The sequence below is a fragment of the Ictalurus furcatus genome, chromosome 20 (assembly GCF_023375685.1).
Source record: "Ictalurus furcatus strain D&B chromosome 20, Billie_1.0, whole genome shotgun sequence".
NCBI classification, from domain to species: Eukaryota; Metazoa; Chordata; class Actinopteri; order Siluriformes; family Ictaluridae; genus Ictalurus; species Ictalurus furcatus.
Window position 1 is genome coordinate 18532210 of NC_071274.1, and position 17290 is coordinate 18549499.

The 17290-nt window shown below is 41.9% G+C and overlaps 2 protein-coding genes across 5 annotated transcripts in view; one reads left to right on the forward strand and one right to left on the reverse strand.

Annotated features, from left to right (window-relative positions):
- On the forward strand, positions 1–7255 carry LOC128623993 (RNA-binding protein MEX3B). Of its 4 annotated transcripts, XM_053651242.1 has the most exons (4): positions 1–318; positions 499–579; positions 1140–1665; positions 3471–7255. In XM_053651242.1, exons 3-4 carry the CDS (start codon positions 1182–1184, stop codon positions 4844–4846), a joined length of 1860 nt encoding a protein of 619 aa, XP_053507217.1. In that variant the 5' UTR covers positions 1–318; positions 499–579; positions 1140–1181; the 3' UTR covers positions 4847–7255. The 4 variants fall into 4 exon arrangements, with proteins under 4 accessions (XP_053507217.1, XP_053507216.1, XP_053507218.1 ...); XM_053651241.1 differs by having other exon boundaries at positions 1–579; XM_053651243.1 differs by lacking the exon at positions 499–579 and having other exon boundaries at positions 1–314.
- An 8151-nt stretch (positions 7256–15406) lies between these two features.
- The window catches only part of LOC128624037 (protein unc-13 homolog A), a 45152-nt gene continuing 43268 nt past the window's right edge, over positions 15407–17290 (reverse strand). Inside the window, exons 40-42 of the mRNA XM_053651316.1 lie at positions 16878–16970; positions 16616–16775; positions 15407–16203 (exon numbers count right to left, since the gene is read on the reverse strand). Coding sequence (XP_053507291.1) covers positions 15912–16203; positions 16616–16775; positions 16878–16970 — 545 coding nt within the window. The 3' untranslated portion in view covers positions 15407–15911. The remainder of the gene's footprint in view (positions 16204–16615; positions 16776–16877; positions 16971–17290) is intronic.

Consider the following 17290-nt stretch of genomic DNA (forward strand, 5'->3'; position numbering starts at 1 on the left):
GTGATGCTTCTCTTCGAGTTGTTCATGACTTGAAAAACAGACTTTTTTAAAAATAAAGCGAATCTGATTTCAAGCTGTAACGATGATAACGCTCGCGGTTTGAACATGACCGGGTGTAGCCGGGACGCGCATGCGCAATCGCGTTGCTGATGTAGGCGCCTACCGCGTGGCCTTTGAACTCCATTGTTGTGTCGCGGGTGACGTCAGCGCCTTGTGCGCGAGAGACTGGCAGGCAGAGAGCGGCGTCGCGTGCGCCTGGCTAGACAAAGGCGGCGGATTGCAGGCAGCGGGAGAGACGAGACGCTGCTCCTCTAGTGTGTGTGTATATATGTGTGTGTTTTTGGGATTTATACGCTCATGGAAATGTGAAGAATCGTGCCAACGTGTAGCTCGGGTCATGGGAAAGTAGAGATATTCGCGTTTTTTCCGGCGTGTTCACTCTGGCGTGTGCGTTGAATGTTCTTTTAAAAACAAATATTTTCTCCAAACGCCCCCCAGATTAGCACACTCAGCTAACGCTTGTAGCCAGGACTTCAGTGTTCCTTCTCCAGAATCAATAAAGGAGCGGGAGCCAAACAGGTAAATTAAACGCGTGTTCTTCACTTGCATTTATTATTTGAACGATTTGATGGTTGAACTTTACTCGGCGCGGTGCATGCCTGCTGCTTAGACTGTTACCCACAAACAAAGGCGGCGACAACGTGACTTACCGCCTGTATGCTAGCCGGCTAAAGCTAGCTCGCTAACAACAAAATGCAGCGTCCTTTCTGTTGTGTTTTATTCTGGCGCGTTTATCATTCCGCGGTTATTGAAGAAACTCGGTCATGTCTGTAAGTGTCACGGGCGTTGTTTAAGAATTAACACCGGTAATAATGTCAGATTTGTCCTACCGTGTAAGTTACTAACTCATGCTAGCTGGTGATGTAGCTGATGCTAAGCTACTTTGCTAACCGCTGCTGGATGAAGAGAAAGAAACAATAAGGACAAAGCAAGAGGGAGTTTTTTTTACTCTAGTGGCATGAAGTAGACGTTGATTTGGGACGTTTTTGAACAGGGTTGTGAATTGTTGTGTGGTTTTATTACTAGAGTTTTTAAAAATGTTTATTTGTGGCGTTGTTTTGTGTTTTTTTTCCGCGCAGAAAGCAGTTGACCATCCCGTCTAATGCTCATCCGCGGGCAGCATGCCTAGCCCCCTGTTCCACCCAGAGATCATGGACCACGACGCGGTAGTAAGCGCGCAGCAGACCGGAGTCGCGCTGCCCGGAGAACCGGAACCGGAGTCCCGCGACGAGGAGCACCAGGAAGCGCTGCGCTTCGCCATCGATCAGTTCTCGCTCATGGCGCTGGATAAAGTGGACTCCCTGGACGGGACCACGACGGTCAGCGTGTCCGAGAACTGCAACGGCGTCGGAGGAGGAGTTGGAGGAAGCGGCTACGTGGACCTGCCGCTGCTCGACCATCCGGGAGGCTCCCGCGGCTCGCCCTCCTCCTGCTCGCCGTCTCCGGAGTACTACGGCACAGGGGGCTACCACATGGCCCCGCACACACACCCCGTGTTGGGAGACCAGAATGCCGCGCTGTGCAACCGCAAGAGGAGTGTCAACATGACCGAGTGTGTGCCTGTGCCCAGCTCGGAGCATGTCGCTGAGATCGTTGGGAGGCAAGGTGGGTTAAGTGACCATATCCAGCCTTTGTGATTGCACACGGACCGCCTTTTGTTCCTCCTGGAAAAGTTGTTTATGATGAGTCCAGCTGTCATGGCACACCGTGATATCGGTGCTTTATAGCAACTATTGTTTAAGTTGTTTTATTTTTTAGGTTTAGAAGTGTATTGGTGAGGCGATATTGTATTGCATGCTCCTGTGTTCTTGGGGCAGATGGAGGGTCGGGGGGAGGGGAGACTCGGGGGTCAGACAAAGCAGCACAGTCTGCACATGCCTAACCAGTCTGTCCCTCCACCCAAACAAAAGAAACACATAGACCGACACTCTTTTACGGCATACTCGGTTGAGGCCAGGCGCCAAACCCTTCCTGCAACCCATTTTATCACCCGTAACATTGATAAGTTGGTGTTTATGGTGTTATTTCTCGACAGAAACGGCTGCTGTTATGTTGTGCTAGAGCAGGGCCAGTCGGTCAGGGCGGTATCAGATTGTCCTCGCGCTGCACTGAATTCGATTCCACCGCCGTGGATATTGCACTAAATCATTACACGTGTTTATATTGATTATATTTACGTTATGCTCAACATCAGTGCGGACCCGAGAGCTTCGCTGAGGCACGTGCGTGCTCGCGGCGCTTTATCGCTTTGTTCTCTTTGTTTGAAAGTGCCATGCTTTCTGCCTCGGACGATGACATCACAGCGCGCGCACGCGATTGGCTGCGCGAGGGAAGGCAGCCATATTTAAAGAAACAGTACACCTTTTACCTCAGAAGAGCTGCTAATGAACGTGAGCATCGGATTGGTTTCTCTTTTCTAGGGGTTCACAAACTTTTTTTTTTCAGCCCTGCGGATTTATCTCAGGGCACATTCGTTTAACGAACCTAATCATATGTCCATATATATATTTTTTTGCAGTTTTAAACTTTGCAGTTTTTTTTACTTTTCTCATATTGTGTAGATGCATCAGATAAACAACACTCTTAGAATTACACTTGCATTCAAATTATTTGCATTATTTATGTTTAAATGGTTAACCTTTATATTAGTAAATAAACACTTTTCCATAGTGGAAAAAACTTTGGTGTGACTGATCTACTGAACTCGTTTCATTCAAGTGACTATATAATTAGGCAGAGAACTGTATTAACTATGATTATAACAATAGGGGTTGGTGATTGTGATCTGTCATTACTATTAATCATTAAATGATGGTGTTGAATTCTAATAAATAAAACAGTAAATAACAGGATGCTTGGATGTACATCACACACCCCATTTTAAGAACCATGGCACTAAAGAAAGATGGATCATTAAAAAAAACAAACAAACAAAATAACAGTTTGTTTTAATAGCCGTTATATTCCCTCTATATATAATTTTCACTCTCAGCTGTGCATATATCATTTGTGTTGTTTATATTGATCGTCATTGAGATGAAGAGAAGATAAATTGTGCTTGTTACTTGTTTGATATAAATTCTAATCTTAAAAACCCACCATATGCCAACATGAATAAATCATGAACAAAACCAAGGCTTAATATGTTTGCTTAATAGCTCTTGAAAGCGCTGTTAAGTCTTTGTTTTATTTATTGATTTTGAAGTTTGCCTTTCTGATTGTTGTAAAGTATATGCAGTGCACAGAACTGTTATAATAATATTGGACTTAAATAAGTAGAATCTACTGCTAGTGGAATAAACATAATCAGCATAATGGCGAACAAATTAAAAGCACAGTGGTGTTCATATATTTGTGCCATGATTTCCTTAGGTCTCAACTGCTGCCATATGTTTTTTTTTTGCTTGTAGGTTGTAAGATCAAAGCCCTGCGAGCAAAGACCAACACTTACATCAAGACCCCGGTGAGAGGTGAGGACCCTGTGTTTATAGTGACGGGCCGCCGCGAGGACGTGGAAATGGCCAAGCGTGAGATCATCTCTGCAGCTGATCACTTCTCCATGATTCGTGCGTCTCGCTGCAAAGCTGGAGGAAATGGTGGTTCTCTTCCTGGGCCGCCACACCTTCCTGGCCAGACTACTATCCAGGTGCGTGTGCCCTACCGTGTGGTGGGCCTGGTGGTGGGGCCTAAAGGGGCCACGATCAAACGTATCCAGCAGCAGACTCACACATACATTGTGACACCGAGTCGAGAGAAGGATCCTGTGTTTGAGGTGACGGGCATGCCGGAGAACGTCGACCGGGCACGTGAGGAGATCGAGACACACATCACGTTGCGCACCGGCGCATTCGTAGACCTGCAGGGCCACAACGACTTTCACACCAACGGCACCGATGTCAGCCTCGAAGGCCTTGGCGCGTTGGGGCTTGGGAGCACGCTTTGGGGGCGCGGAAACAGCTCTGGTCACCATACAGCACCCCCGCCTCCTCCACCACCCCCTCCTCCTCTCCCTCTCTCCATGCACCACTCAGGCCGCAAGCTCTCCACAGCATCCTATCACAACGGTGGTCTGGGTTCAGAGCCCTACCCGAGCAGCCGCCGGCCCACAGACAGCGCTAGTCCTACCAGTCCATTTAGCACGGGTAGTGGTGGAGGCACTTTCACCTTCAACAACGACCCCGCGCCTGGCATACCACCCACCTCCGATGAGCTTGGCTTTGAATTCAGCACCAGCAACATCTGGGCACCACTGGCCAACGGCAATAAACCGGCACAGCCTCTCCGGCGCAACAGTAGCGGCCTGAGCGGGGGCACAGTCACACCACGCCTCTCACCCACACTGCCTGGCGATGGCTCGGCGCTGGAGCACCCGTTGGCACGGCGGGCACAAAGCGACCCACTCAGCACACTCTCCTGGCTTCACACGGGCTCGTCGTTCTCGGGAGGAAGCAGCAGCAGCAGCGGTGGCAGCACCACGGGCTACTCATCCTGCTCTGCCTCTTCGCTTCCTGGCGGCTCACCTACCGACTCAGAGGGTGGCGGAAGCGTAGGTGCTGCATCTGGCATGCTGGGCCGCTTGAAGGCCGGCACCCTGGGCAGCATGATGCCAGGCGGCGGCAACAGGGACTGCTTCGTCTGTTTTGAGAGTGAGGTCACAGCCGCTCTTGTTCCCTGCGGCCACAATCTGTTCTGCATGGACTGCGCTGGGCAAATCTGCCAGTCACAGGAGCCCGAGTGCCCTGTATGCCACACCCCAGCCACGCAGTGCATTCGCATTTTCTCTTAATGGCACACAGTCACCGGGGTGCTGTTATCCCAAGCCCTGAAGAACAACCCCACTATTTAGAAAGTCTACAGTAAACTATAAGGAGCGAGGAAGATGTGTACCTGCCTACATAGGATTGAAAATAATTACTATATTATATACGACACTATTCTGATGTTGATTTATTATTAACTAATAATAACTATGATGATAATGTCAATATTATAACTGACTCGTGTACTTACGCCAGGCTGTGGAATCAGCAGGTCAGCAGTGTACTTTATTTTTCCTTTGAGATGGACGAGAGGGATAGAAACCAGTGTCTTATCTATCTTTAGGCATTAATTTGATCTACCGCCGATGAGTCTGTCCATGTATTATACATTCCCCTCCCCTTCATTCTTGCTTCTGAGCAGGTTATTTTTTTGCTTGAGACTTTTTTCTACTTGCAGATATTTTTCGATTTAAGCTGCATAGGTCTGCACTTTTTTCTAAGGGTTCATTTTGAGAACTTTTCGAGAGGGGCGGGAATGCAGTCTGTTTTTAATCCCGCACGTTTTTTGCGTTTTCACAAGAAAAAACAAAACACAATGCGCAAGCCTGCGGAGCCTGCACACTCGTCAGACCAAAATAGTACAGAATTATTTGTTTGCTTTTTTTTATTATTATTATCGATGAAGAATGAAACACTTAATATTTATTCAAGTTAAGAGTTGATATCCAGCATAATGGTTAATGTTCAATATTATGTAGGTAGATAGAGTAGTTAACGTTGCATAAGAAATATCATTACAGTGCTAAGAGGTCGGTGTTCCGCCTGTATTTGTCCTAATCCTAATCTGCAATCCTAAAACACTCGTACTCCGGTCCAGAAGAGGGCGCTATTAGACCCTCGAACTAGAACACACACTGTTCCTGAGGACTTTACCCAGGGTGGACATGTCATATACAGTACACTTCATTATCAGACACACACTTTTATTGTGTTTACTGCTTTGATCAAATAAGTTCAGGTTTGTTCATTCCAGTTTCGTTCCCCGTTCCAGCGGGGTCCACTACAGCACCACGGATATGGCGGAGTCGCCTTTCACTCCACGGACGACTTTATCTGTTACACTTTTATTGTTCTTTTAGAGATTCTTTTCAATTTAGCTGTCTGGTTGTTGGAACAGGACTGAAATGTCCTCTCCAACATCACCTTGTTCTGAATTACTGAATTCTAGCATAGGTAGGTTGTAACTTTGCGAGAATATTTCTTCTTACTGTGGAAGTGTGTGTGTGTGTGTGTGTATGTTATGGAGGAGAAAAAGGTGAAGAGTGGGGAATTTTTATTATTTTAGAAATTTTAGTGGACTGTTGTAAATCCATCCCACTTTGTGCACTGCGACACATTGCAATGTTCTTTCGGTCTCTGGCCAGCCTGGAGAAACGTCGGTCTTCCGCCCCTTCCCACAACGCCTTGCTCTCACTTTGAGGGCGAAGGCTCTTTGCTGTAATCCACACTAGCGCCCAGACCCATTTCTATGTTTTGCCTCTTGCTGTTTTTGTGCTTTGATCGGATGAGTCTTGCACCAGTAGCCCAGTGAATAGTTGTTTTTGTTTATTTTCCGCGACAAGCCATGACACCGTACAGTCTAAAAGGGCTTCCTGTGATAATTCAGGTCTCCTACAGTTACAATAACCAGGATTGAGAACCAATCAGAACCTGGCAGCTATGTTCACCCAGGGCTTCCATTCACTCTTTGCTACATGTCCAAGAGCTGCAGACGAGGTTTAGTTGTAGGGTCGCAGGCCAGAGCTTAGAACCGATGTTTAGACGCAGTGGCTTTGAAACGGAAACCTCTGGAGCCGAGGTTAAGGTCAGGGGTGAGATCTTTATAGTTCTGGTTTACATGGTTTTATGTGTTGTCTATTTAGTTTCAGTAATCAAGCGTCTATGAAACAAGCCTCAAAAATGGTCCATAATTTCTCCTGTGTCCCTTTTTGAAGAGGTTTTTTTTTTTTGCTTCATCCAGAGGTACACAGATATAGAATGTTGTTAAAAGACTCAGTAGTGCCAGTTCACTTTCAGTTCAGAGCTGAGAGCATTTGGTGCCTTGGCGGTGCAGATCACTACTGATGTTCAGTTTGTTTCTGAAGCGCCTGAGAGAATGATTCTGTGTTCGTAACAGGGATCCACCCGCTCTTGTGGTCTTATTAAAACATTTTATGTCATTTCCCCCCCCTTGCTATTGATTGCAGAATGTTAGAGAGAAGAAAAGAGGGAAAGAGAATTTTTAAGCATTTGTCCAGTGTATGAGCCGGCAGCGATGACTGACTGAGATGAATCTTGTTGGACTGAGGTTAGACCTTAGTAAGGTTACTTTTAAGATACTTTGGAAACTACATTTTAAAAGAGGGTTTTGTTCTGGAAATGTACAGTAGCAGAACTGGTTAAAAGGTACAGAATTTGCTCCATGTCAGTAGCGTGTTGTAAACGTCCCTCCAAGTGTGTGCTGTCTGAAGCTCCAGGTGTTTCTCAGCCTAGCGAGGACCAGCATCCTCAGTCAATCCGTCACTCCAAACCTGGACACAGCTGGCACAGACTCGTGATGGAGATTAGTTAGTATGTTTACCCCTTTATCCCTCCCATCCCCTCTTCTTAAAGTTTATAAACAGGGTTTACTATGGAAAGCTCGGAGGGGAGATCTGATTTCGGGCATCAGACTGGCACCAAGCTGCCACGCTCCCATAGATCACTTAGCCCTGTAACTCTGCTCTCCTTTCTAGTGTTTTTTTGTTGTTGTTGCTTTAATTCTTTTATATGCAGAACCAAAAGTCGTTTCAGTAACAAGGTTTTAGGCCTGACTGTAAATACCCTGAAATACAATCATTGGGATTTTTTTTCCAGCCGTACAAAACTGATAAGTTTAGTAGTTTTTAAAACATTATCATTATTTGTAAGTTAACTATCTGCATGTCTTGAAGCCATCAGGCATTAGCTAATAATTTTCTAAAGGTTAAAAAAAAAAAAAAAAAAAGGACAAAAAACTTTTTACACATTTTATTTTTACAATTTATTTGCTTACCTTTAACCTAAATATCCCAGATTATAATGTGACCCTTTTTATTACTGCAAATTTATCTTTATTTTCCATATTTCTGTTTTCCTGTGTAAAACATATAGGCAATTTATAACAAAATGAGAAAATTATTGAAGAAAATTTAAAATTGAAATATATTTTATTTGAAAGTTTATGGACCTTTTAACCGCGAGTCGGAACAATTGTATACAAGTTATAATTTGAACTGACTTGACGGTTATAAGAAATGTATCAAGAGTTTTATTTTTTATGCTTCTTTAATAAAAATCTTGTTTTTTGTTTTCATTTTTTACTGTAAAACAATAAACCTCAGTGTCTTGGTGCTTTTCATTTAGGTTACTGTAGCTGGATAAGGCATTTGATACAGGCTGGATGAGGAACCGGGGCTCAGCTGGAGGAGTCTGTGTTTATGGCCTGGTCACTGAAAGTGAGATTGCTTTGAGTCTTATGAAATCCACAGAACACAACTTTAAAAAACCGTTGTGTTTAAGTGCCATGTGGGAAATGAAGCTATTGTAAGTTTATCATTGGAGTTTTACAGTCAGGAACTTTTTGTTTCTTTAGACATCTGAACTGCAGTCTTTCATGTGGCCGCTAGGAGGCACTGAAACTCAACAAACACGCACTATACACTATATACTGTCCACTTGTGCCTGGCATGGCATGTTTAAATAAATTATATATATATATATCTATATATATATAATGTGCGATTTAGTTACGTTTACTAGAATTAATAAATTTGGGTGTACAGAGCGCATAGTGACATTGCACTTAATGTCGCACTGAAATTATTCATTAAATTGATGGTTTAAAATATAACAGTGGTGCTTTGAGACTATATGAATACAATAATTAGTTCTCTTGCCTTTTGCTTAGTCTGTGTTGAGTCTCTAGCTATTGGGAAGTGAGACCATTCCTCAAGAACCACATCTCCATCATGTTTAATTAATCAATGCAAATGGAGACTTGATTTTGTCTTTTGTCTGTTTCAATTATAAACTCATGGAAGAGATAAGTCATGACTTCCTGGACCACATTTCTTTTCTTCCACATGTTGGAAATTGGCTTTAGTTGATTTTTTTTTCTTTGCAAAGAGCATAAATAAATAAATTTCAGTGTTTTCTTTCCTCCTGATTTTTGACGGTGTTCTCCTTTATAAGACTTTCTATGACTTTTCCATTTGGTGGATTTCTCTGATGCCTTAGAAACTAGTATGTTAAACTAGTTACTTTAAAAACATTGATAATTAGCATTAAATCTGGTTTCTGCGAATTTGTGAATCTCTAAATGACGTCTTCATCTATCAGCTGATTTATTAAAATGCTGAAGCGTTTTGAGTCCTATTCAACTCTTAGAAGCAGTCTTTTATTATTAAACTAGCCACTTACCAACCACATTAGGTCTAATTTGACATTATTTATACACCTACTTGTTTTGGTGTTAGTGCGGTTTGGGTGAAACTCGTTCAGTTCAAATTACTCGTCAAATAATTATAAGTATATGTAAGAAATATAATATGCTTGATAATGGCTGGACTTGTGATTGGCCCCATCACAGACCCCACTTTGGGACCCACAGTAGTAGAAGGTTTGCTACATTAACTTATTTATTCATTTGGCACACACTACTCATGCAGACTGATCAATATTCTATACACACATTTTTCAAAATGACCGCAGATTTGGGCCAAGACACATCTTGTGATGTCATCACAATGCGCATTCTGCCAAAGCCCTCATTGATTCACATGCGTCGAATATGAGTACGGCTGAAAGGTCTCGTTTACCAACACGCATCACTGTGCAAAAAAATCCGTGCTGTTGTGATTTCAGCACTTCAAGTAGTTTTCGCAACCAAAAAAAAAACCCCCACAAAAAAGTCTACAAGTTGCATCGCAAATTTTGAACAAAGGCGCAACAAAATCAAGCACTTTTTGGCCACAACAATTACAAAAATACTTTGTGAAATCCTGTACGGACTGCAGAATGTTGTGATAATCCAACAATGTCATTAGCATGGCAAAGGGAGGATATGTAAAGACAGAAATCAGAGTTTGTGCTCTGATTGCAGTAATGTCTTGGAACTCTTGTGTATAAAAAATATATATACTAATTTAAAGGAATCTATAATGTGAACATAAACTATGTCAAATATCACTTTAAAGAAGCGGTTTGCCATTTTTGGAGCCCTCTGCTGCCTGCAATGTGAATCACTACTTCAGTGAAATCACTGACCCCTCTGTCCCATACAGTTTGCCTTAAGTAGTTTCAGTTGTGAGTGGAGCTAATTTCTGGGTCAGAAAAGTACACAGAAGCCGCATATTTGAGACATGATGACTGTTGCTGGCTGAGTGTATACGCATTCATCCTTCTACAAGGAAATAAATCCACAGGGTCTGATTGAGTGATCATATTTTAATAGGAAGCAATGCTGCAATAATCCATCACTGTTCTGATTAGAAACCATCATAATGATTCAAAATAAAAATTAGAAACATCCCTGGTATAAAAACATCCTCTCATGCTTGTACACGCTACATTCATTTTTGGACACTTTTACGTATTCACAAGCTTTTTTTGTTTTGATAAAAATAAATACATTTGAAAATATGAACACCAAAGGAAAAAATAAAGATAAATCGTTCGATAGTTGGCAGGATAAACACTAAAAAATAAAAAAATGTAAAAAAAAAAAAAAGACACGTGCTGGCACAATTAACATTCGATTCCCCTTCATGCACTTAATTTCTGTTCACAATGTGGGCAGCACGTGGACCGCACGGCAGCAGGCATGCACGCATGCATATGGGGTAATCGTCATGCCTGTTTGTGCTTGAGCGGGTCTGTGAGTGCGTGTTTCTGTGTGTGTGTGTGTGTGTGTGTGTGTGTGTTTAGTGCGAGTCCTCAAGGGGATGGCATTTCTGCATTTGTTAGAGGAATAGTTTTACCAAACATTAATGCCACAGCATTTCCCTTACCTCAGACTTAGTCAATCAACCAAAATATATTTGGTGCCTGAAGCTTGCTTTTTAAGTTTTGCACTGAAGGCTGTTGTAACTAACAAGAAAGGACAGCTTATAGCTACCAGTCTAGCATCAAGCAGATTGTATGCTTAAATCATTACACGCTTGCTAAAATAGTAGCGTATGAAAACATTATCATGTATATCACAGTGCTGTTGAATTCTCGTATCTGCACATCTGATACGCTGTATTTTACAGCCATACAATCTATATTCTAATGCGTTATTGTTGCTATAGTAACAACTCATTCATGGCAGACGCTCCACAAAATCTAAGGCAAATGATCTGATTATATCATGTGTTCTTTAACAAAGGGAAGCATATAACTGCTGATATGGTGAAGATTTCTCTAAGGTGATGTTTATATACCATTTATGGAAGGAATCTCCAGTGTCAGAGTTTTGTAACGGTCAGTACGTTCCTCCATGGGTAAGTCTTCAGGACAGAGAAGTTTGCGCTTTTTGGTTTCTTGGTAAAATGGAAAACTGGGGGATATTTTTGTTTTGTTTTATTCACTTTACAAGAGAGAAAAATAGAGGTTGGTGAGAGAACGAGTATTTACAGCTGCTATAACGTAAGTGATAACGTAACAGGAAATATTTTTGTACATAAATGTGTCAAACTGTTAGAATCCTTTACTTATTAGGAACATTAGCCTTAACGCTTCAGTGCAAAACTAACGCAAACTTTACACGCCATATAAGTCTTGGCTGATCAACGCAAATTTGGGGTCATTTTCATTTCTGGCTGAACTATTCTTTTAAGCATGTCATATTGTTTGACTATGTCCATGTCTAACCGTTTCTCCTGAGTGAAGGCCGGTGTGACAGACATTCAAAGCTGCATTGGATTTGGACATTAAAGCCCACTGCAATTATATAAGAGACCTACTTCTAATTAACTCGACCCATTTGGATATTTGCTTCCCAACAGTAATTACATAAAGTATGTGCGAGCGATTTGTGCTGAAACACTCTGCCTTGTAAACATTTAATATTCTAGTCTAAAGCTAACCACTGTGACTGCGTTTAATTGCACTATGGTTTAGGTGTTAAAACAGCAAACTTGGATGGCTATCTATCCACGACTGACTGTCTTCCCTTGTAAGACCACATACACAGCCTTCAAAGAGGCAAGAACACTTCTGGAATTGATCATTAAGTGAATGAAAAGTGCAGGAACGGCGCTAATGATCCACTTCGGTTTATTGGAACAGCCGCTAAACGCTTACATACCTGAAATTAAATCTGTGTTCTGTGCTTCCCACTGTTCCTAAATGCTCATCTCGTTTATGAAAACTAACGTGGTGTACAAACTTATTGTCACGTATTGTTGCTTGTATAGGCCTGTGCATCTTCCTGGATGGATGCCTGACTAAGACACTCTATTTGGCTTGTGTGTGTGTGTCTGTGTGTGTGTTTTTCAGGTTTACTCCCCCCACGGTTCTGTTTTAGTCTTCAGTATTGCTGTAGAATTAAGACAGACAAGTTTACACTAGATTACATTACAACATTAGCAAAACTCAACTGTGCCCACACGTCACGGACATACGGTCTGGTTGGTTGATAATCTGACTGGTACAGACTTAATGTGACATAACTCACTGGCAGAATCCTGGACTAAAGGTCCAGCCACACTGAACACTCTTGAGTAACACTATTAGAAAGCTGCAATGTAAACCTCTTGCACTGTATTTCACGCTGTTGACACGTTTCACAAAAGGGCAATCCAGCCTGGAGTCCCCAAATTCTAATTAATGACCGTGAGATGCTGGAGAGGCACTAAACCCTCTTTCATTCATTAAAATAAAAAAAAGTCTGAAGAATCTTGGAATCAGTGACCGCTGTCAGCAGATTGTAGTCCCCAGAAGGAATATAGAAGTATTCCAAATAGGGAGAAAAACTATTTGGTATTTGGTAGCACAAGCTAACCTTCAATGCTAACATTAGCCAGTTAACTTCAATCTTCACTGCTAACACAAGCCTAATAGCTAACATTGTCATAATTGTTAATAATATTCATTGATAACTATGGCCGGCTACCATACATGAGCTAACCTGACAAGACTTCCAAGAGGAAGAAATCATTTATAACTTAAATTGTATAACCTTAGGAGCGTATTTATGATTTATATGGCACATATTGAAAATATGGTGATTTAAAGCTTGAGTTAGTGAGAGCTGGGACATGGCAAAATGAGTCCTGACAACAGTAAACCTTTAGAAACTGTGAACTGGGGAACATAGGACCCTGGGAACGCAGGAATGACCCCAGCTTAGCCTAGCTAGCTAGAATAAGATAACTTAACAGGATTTCTGAGAGGATTTGAGAGGATAGTCATAAATGTTAAAAAAATACTTATTGCCATAGCTAGCTAGCCAGGATTTTTAAGTCATATTTACAGCTGGTCAGTTAGCTAACCTGACATGATCTCTAAGGGGATTAAAAAAAAAAAAGTCTTAAAAGGTATAACTTTTAACCAATTAGCTAAAATAGGTTAACTTGACAGGATTTCTTAGACAGTTTGAGAGGATAGTCATATATGTTGCATAAATGCTAGCTAGCGAATCCTGCTAGCTAGCCAAAATAAGCTAACCTGACACGTTTTCTCAGAGGATTTTTAAAGTCATATTTCTAATATTAATAATGGTCATATATGAGCCAGGTAGCCAACGTGAGCTAACCTGACAGAATTTCTGACAGGATTTTAAAGTTGTATTCTTAATGTTAATAATCTGCTTGCGAGCTAAAATAAGTAAACTCGACAGGATTTCTGAGAGACTTTAAGTCATATTCATAAATGTTCATTATCTGTATCTAATGCTAGCCAGCTAGCCAACATCAGCTAACCTGACAGATTTTTAAGGACATATTCATAAAGTAATGTTAATAATCTTCATACAGCAATATAGCTAAAATACGTTGATAGGTTTTCTGAGAGGATTCGAGAGGAAATTCATAAATGTTCATAATTCTCAGTGCTAACCCTGCTGGCTAGCCAAAATGAGCTAACCTGACAGGATGTCTGAGAAGTTAACTTGAGTGGATTTCTGGGAGAATTCATGAATTCATATTCATAAATGTTCATAATCCAAATTGCTAACACTAGACAGCAAGCCATGAGTTAACCTGACAATTTCTGACAGGATTTTTAAGCCATGTTTATCAATTGTCATAATCCTTACTGCTAATGCTAGCCTGCAACGACGTACCCACCAGTCTGTGGTACATAGATAGACTTCTCCCTTCAGTGGCATCTCCATTAATGTTTTGGTGTTTGCTGATGATTTTAACAATGAATCTGGATATTATGTTATTAAAAGGCTGAGCAACATGACACCAGAGAGCACCAAGATGTTTAAAAAGACATCTTTGCCAAAGTTATAGTAGGAGTTAGTAGGAGAAAGTTTGTAATACATGTTTTTAAAGTTGTAGAACAGATCTCAAACTTATTATGCACCAGAAAACGATGTATATTTCGGGGGCAAATCAAAGGAGAAATCTTTTTATGGGCCAATTTAAGTAATGGATGTTCACTGATGTCTCTAGTCAGTCGATATGCACTGGGAAATATCGATATTATGATCAATTATGTAACTATGCTTTTCTGAGAGTATTGTTTGTCATCAGTATTGAACAATGTTATTGACAGCAGCTGACTGGAGGATAAAAATCTATTTTTATTTTAAAAAAAAGTTTCCATTTTAATTTCTTAGCATTACTGAACTATTTTTAAATCACGTCCCTACTCTTCAGTTAGCACATTATTTGCAAATCTAAATATCGTGAAATGTCATAAAGTTTATCGTGATAGTCTGATATTTTTGCCATATCACCCGATCCCGATTTTCATTACTCTGAATTTGAGGTCTTATAACAGCATATTCAGTCTTCACCACTCCAACTACCAGTTTTGGTTTGGATATCCAGGAACGACAGGACACACGAAATCGAACAACCTAAAGCTCCATAATGCACGGCAGCGGAGACAGGCATGTGGAGAGAGTCACAGTGTTAAAGTGGCTTGGCTTCATCATGCACAATGTAACAGAGGACAGCAGAAACAGAAGGTTCTGACTGGACCAGACGGATGAATAGAAGCACGCGACTGGGACTGGACTCAGAAACATGCAACGGAGGCTTAAGTGCAAAGTTAAGTTTCCAAAACAACACGTAAATATTGAGCCCCATAATGTTTTGGATTTTTACAGTTGTCTGGTTATAAAACATGAGTGAGGGAGAGAGTACACGGAATTCATGTAGCTCCTGTAAGCAGCAATGCATCATGGGTAAGCAGGTAGGAGCAGCATGCTGGTCTACACATGTAAGAGTAGAGTACGGAGGAGCAATGTGCCGACTCGAGCCATGCATGGACCGCTAGCATGTCGCTGTAGTGCTGCCTTTGCTCACTGCACAACTGAATAACGGCTAATGCTTCTTACGGTGACATTTTTTATGACATAGGGTCAAAAAGGCTTCGGCATGTTTTTATAAAGGATAAAAAGTAGGAAAATTCGTATGTGTGACATATGTATGGTGTTAATCACTATTGTTTTTTGTTTTTTTTTAAATATATATATATGTAAGCTTTGAAGCATGCTTAAGTCCACTGTAGATTCAGAATGCAAAAAGGAGAATGGGTGTAAAATGGGCGTGTATGTGTCTATACTGTTGCAGTTTAGGATGTCACAGCAGAGTTCCCTTTACAAAAAAAGGCAAAGATGAAAGAGCGACACCTCTGACATCATTATTTGCTTGAATCAGGTTTGATTGCTTTAGTGCTTATGCAGAGATTTATGTCATGCCACTGGTGAGGCACAACAGTATTTCTCTAACTCACATTAGTCTCTATACAAGTCAGTGTTTACTGACCTGACTGTTTCCTGTTCACTTGGTTTATGTTTATGTGTGTGTGTGTATGTGTGCATCTTTCCATTTCTTGTGCATGTGTACAGTGTGGGGACAGATCTCCAGCCTCCTAACTCCCGCGGCCCTCTTCGGCCGAGCGTTGGTCCGATTTGAGCTTGACGAACTCTTTGGCCACCTCGTCATTGTTGCGCTGTGAGAGGATTCGCAGCACGGTAAGGCCCGTCTCATCCATGTGCACACGTTTGCCCAGGGGTAACCAGAAGGCTCCACCGCCTCGTGATGCCAGGTCTTTTAGCTGCAGCACGGCCATGCCGACTGTACGGTCCTCTCGTGCGAAGCAGTAGTCCTTCACACACACCTGCAGTTCGTAGCCCTCGGGGCCCAGCTCGCTGCCCAGGACACTACAGAGAGACGGAGAAAAGGCAGGGAGGGGTCGAAGAAGGACATTCTGTTCAAGATCTGTTCATGCTATCCCTGTGTCTAAATTGCCTGTATGTGTGAATGACTGAATGTGAATGTAAATAGGGTGTATTCCTGCCTCGGGCCCAGTGTTCCTGGTATAGGCTGTGGATCTACTGTGGCTCCGATCAGGATAAAGTGTTTACTGGAGATGAATGAATGAATGAATGAGAAGACCAAGAGCAAGATGTCTAGATGATCTATGTAGCTCCACATTAGAAAGCAGACACTTAAACTGTGTATGCAATATGAAATAACATGAAGTTAGGATTTTTGGGTGTCCTTAATTATTTTATTTTTTTAAAAAATTCATATGAACTACATAATTCTGTATTTTGAGAAGCACAGACGTACAATTGGAAGGACTCTGCGAATTTCGGGGACCAGCTGTTGTTCTTGGACTTGGTGGCGAACTTCCTCTTCTTGTCGCTGAGGTGAGGTCCAATGATGTAGACCTCCACGAAGGGCCGGAATATGCCCTGAGTCTGCCAGCGCAGGTCATTGGCTGCCACCACTGACAATCAAGTGGGAGGAGTGAAAACGTGTCATTCACAGATTCATTAGTCACAAATGCAAAATTCCAGAGAGGGAGAATAAGTGAAGGGAAAATTTCCACCTTTAACATTGATTTTATGTCCTCCAGAGTTGGGGTCACTGAGGATCTCCACGGTCATGCACACCTCTCCCACAGCGTCATCCACACCCGAGGCTGAAAGGTTGAAAGGTCAACGGTCAGAAATGTGGTTTTGAATTATATATGTCACAAAAGCCAGTGCGAGAAATGTAGTTATATATGTATAACTACATTTATATAGTGCCCCCTACTTTCCTGCCATGCAACCCATGCACGTTCTTCATCCCTCAAGTTCTTATTTACTTAAGTGTTTATTCGATGAGAACACAGAAAGACAAATACTTGCTTTCTGTTTCTAGAACTTCATGCTAAGCTGAATGTGGAGTTACACAATGAAAATCTAATTTCAAATAATGCACACATTAACTGGAGTTAATTATTCAGTTATTCCTCTG

Excerpts from the sequence above, each read along its gene's own strand:
- LOC128623993 (XM_053651241.1), top strand. The coding sequence starts at position 1,182 with ATGCCTAGCCCCCTGTTCCACCCAGAGATCATGGACCACGACGCGGTA. Across the intron at positions 1,666-3,470 it reads TGAGATCGTTGGGAGGCAAG|GTTGTAAGATCAAAGCCCTG; the intron begins GTGGGTTAAGTG and ends TTTTGCTTGTAG.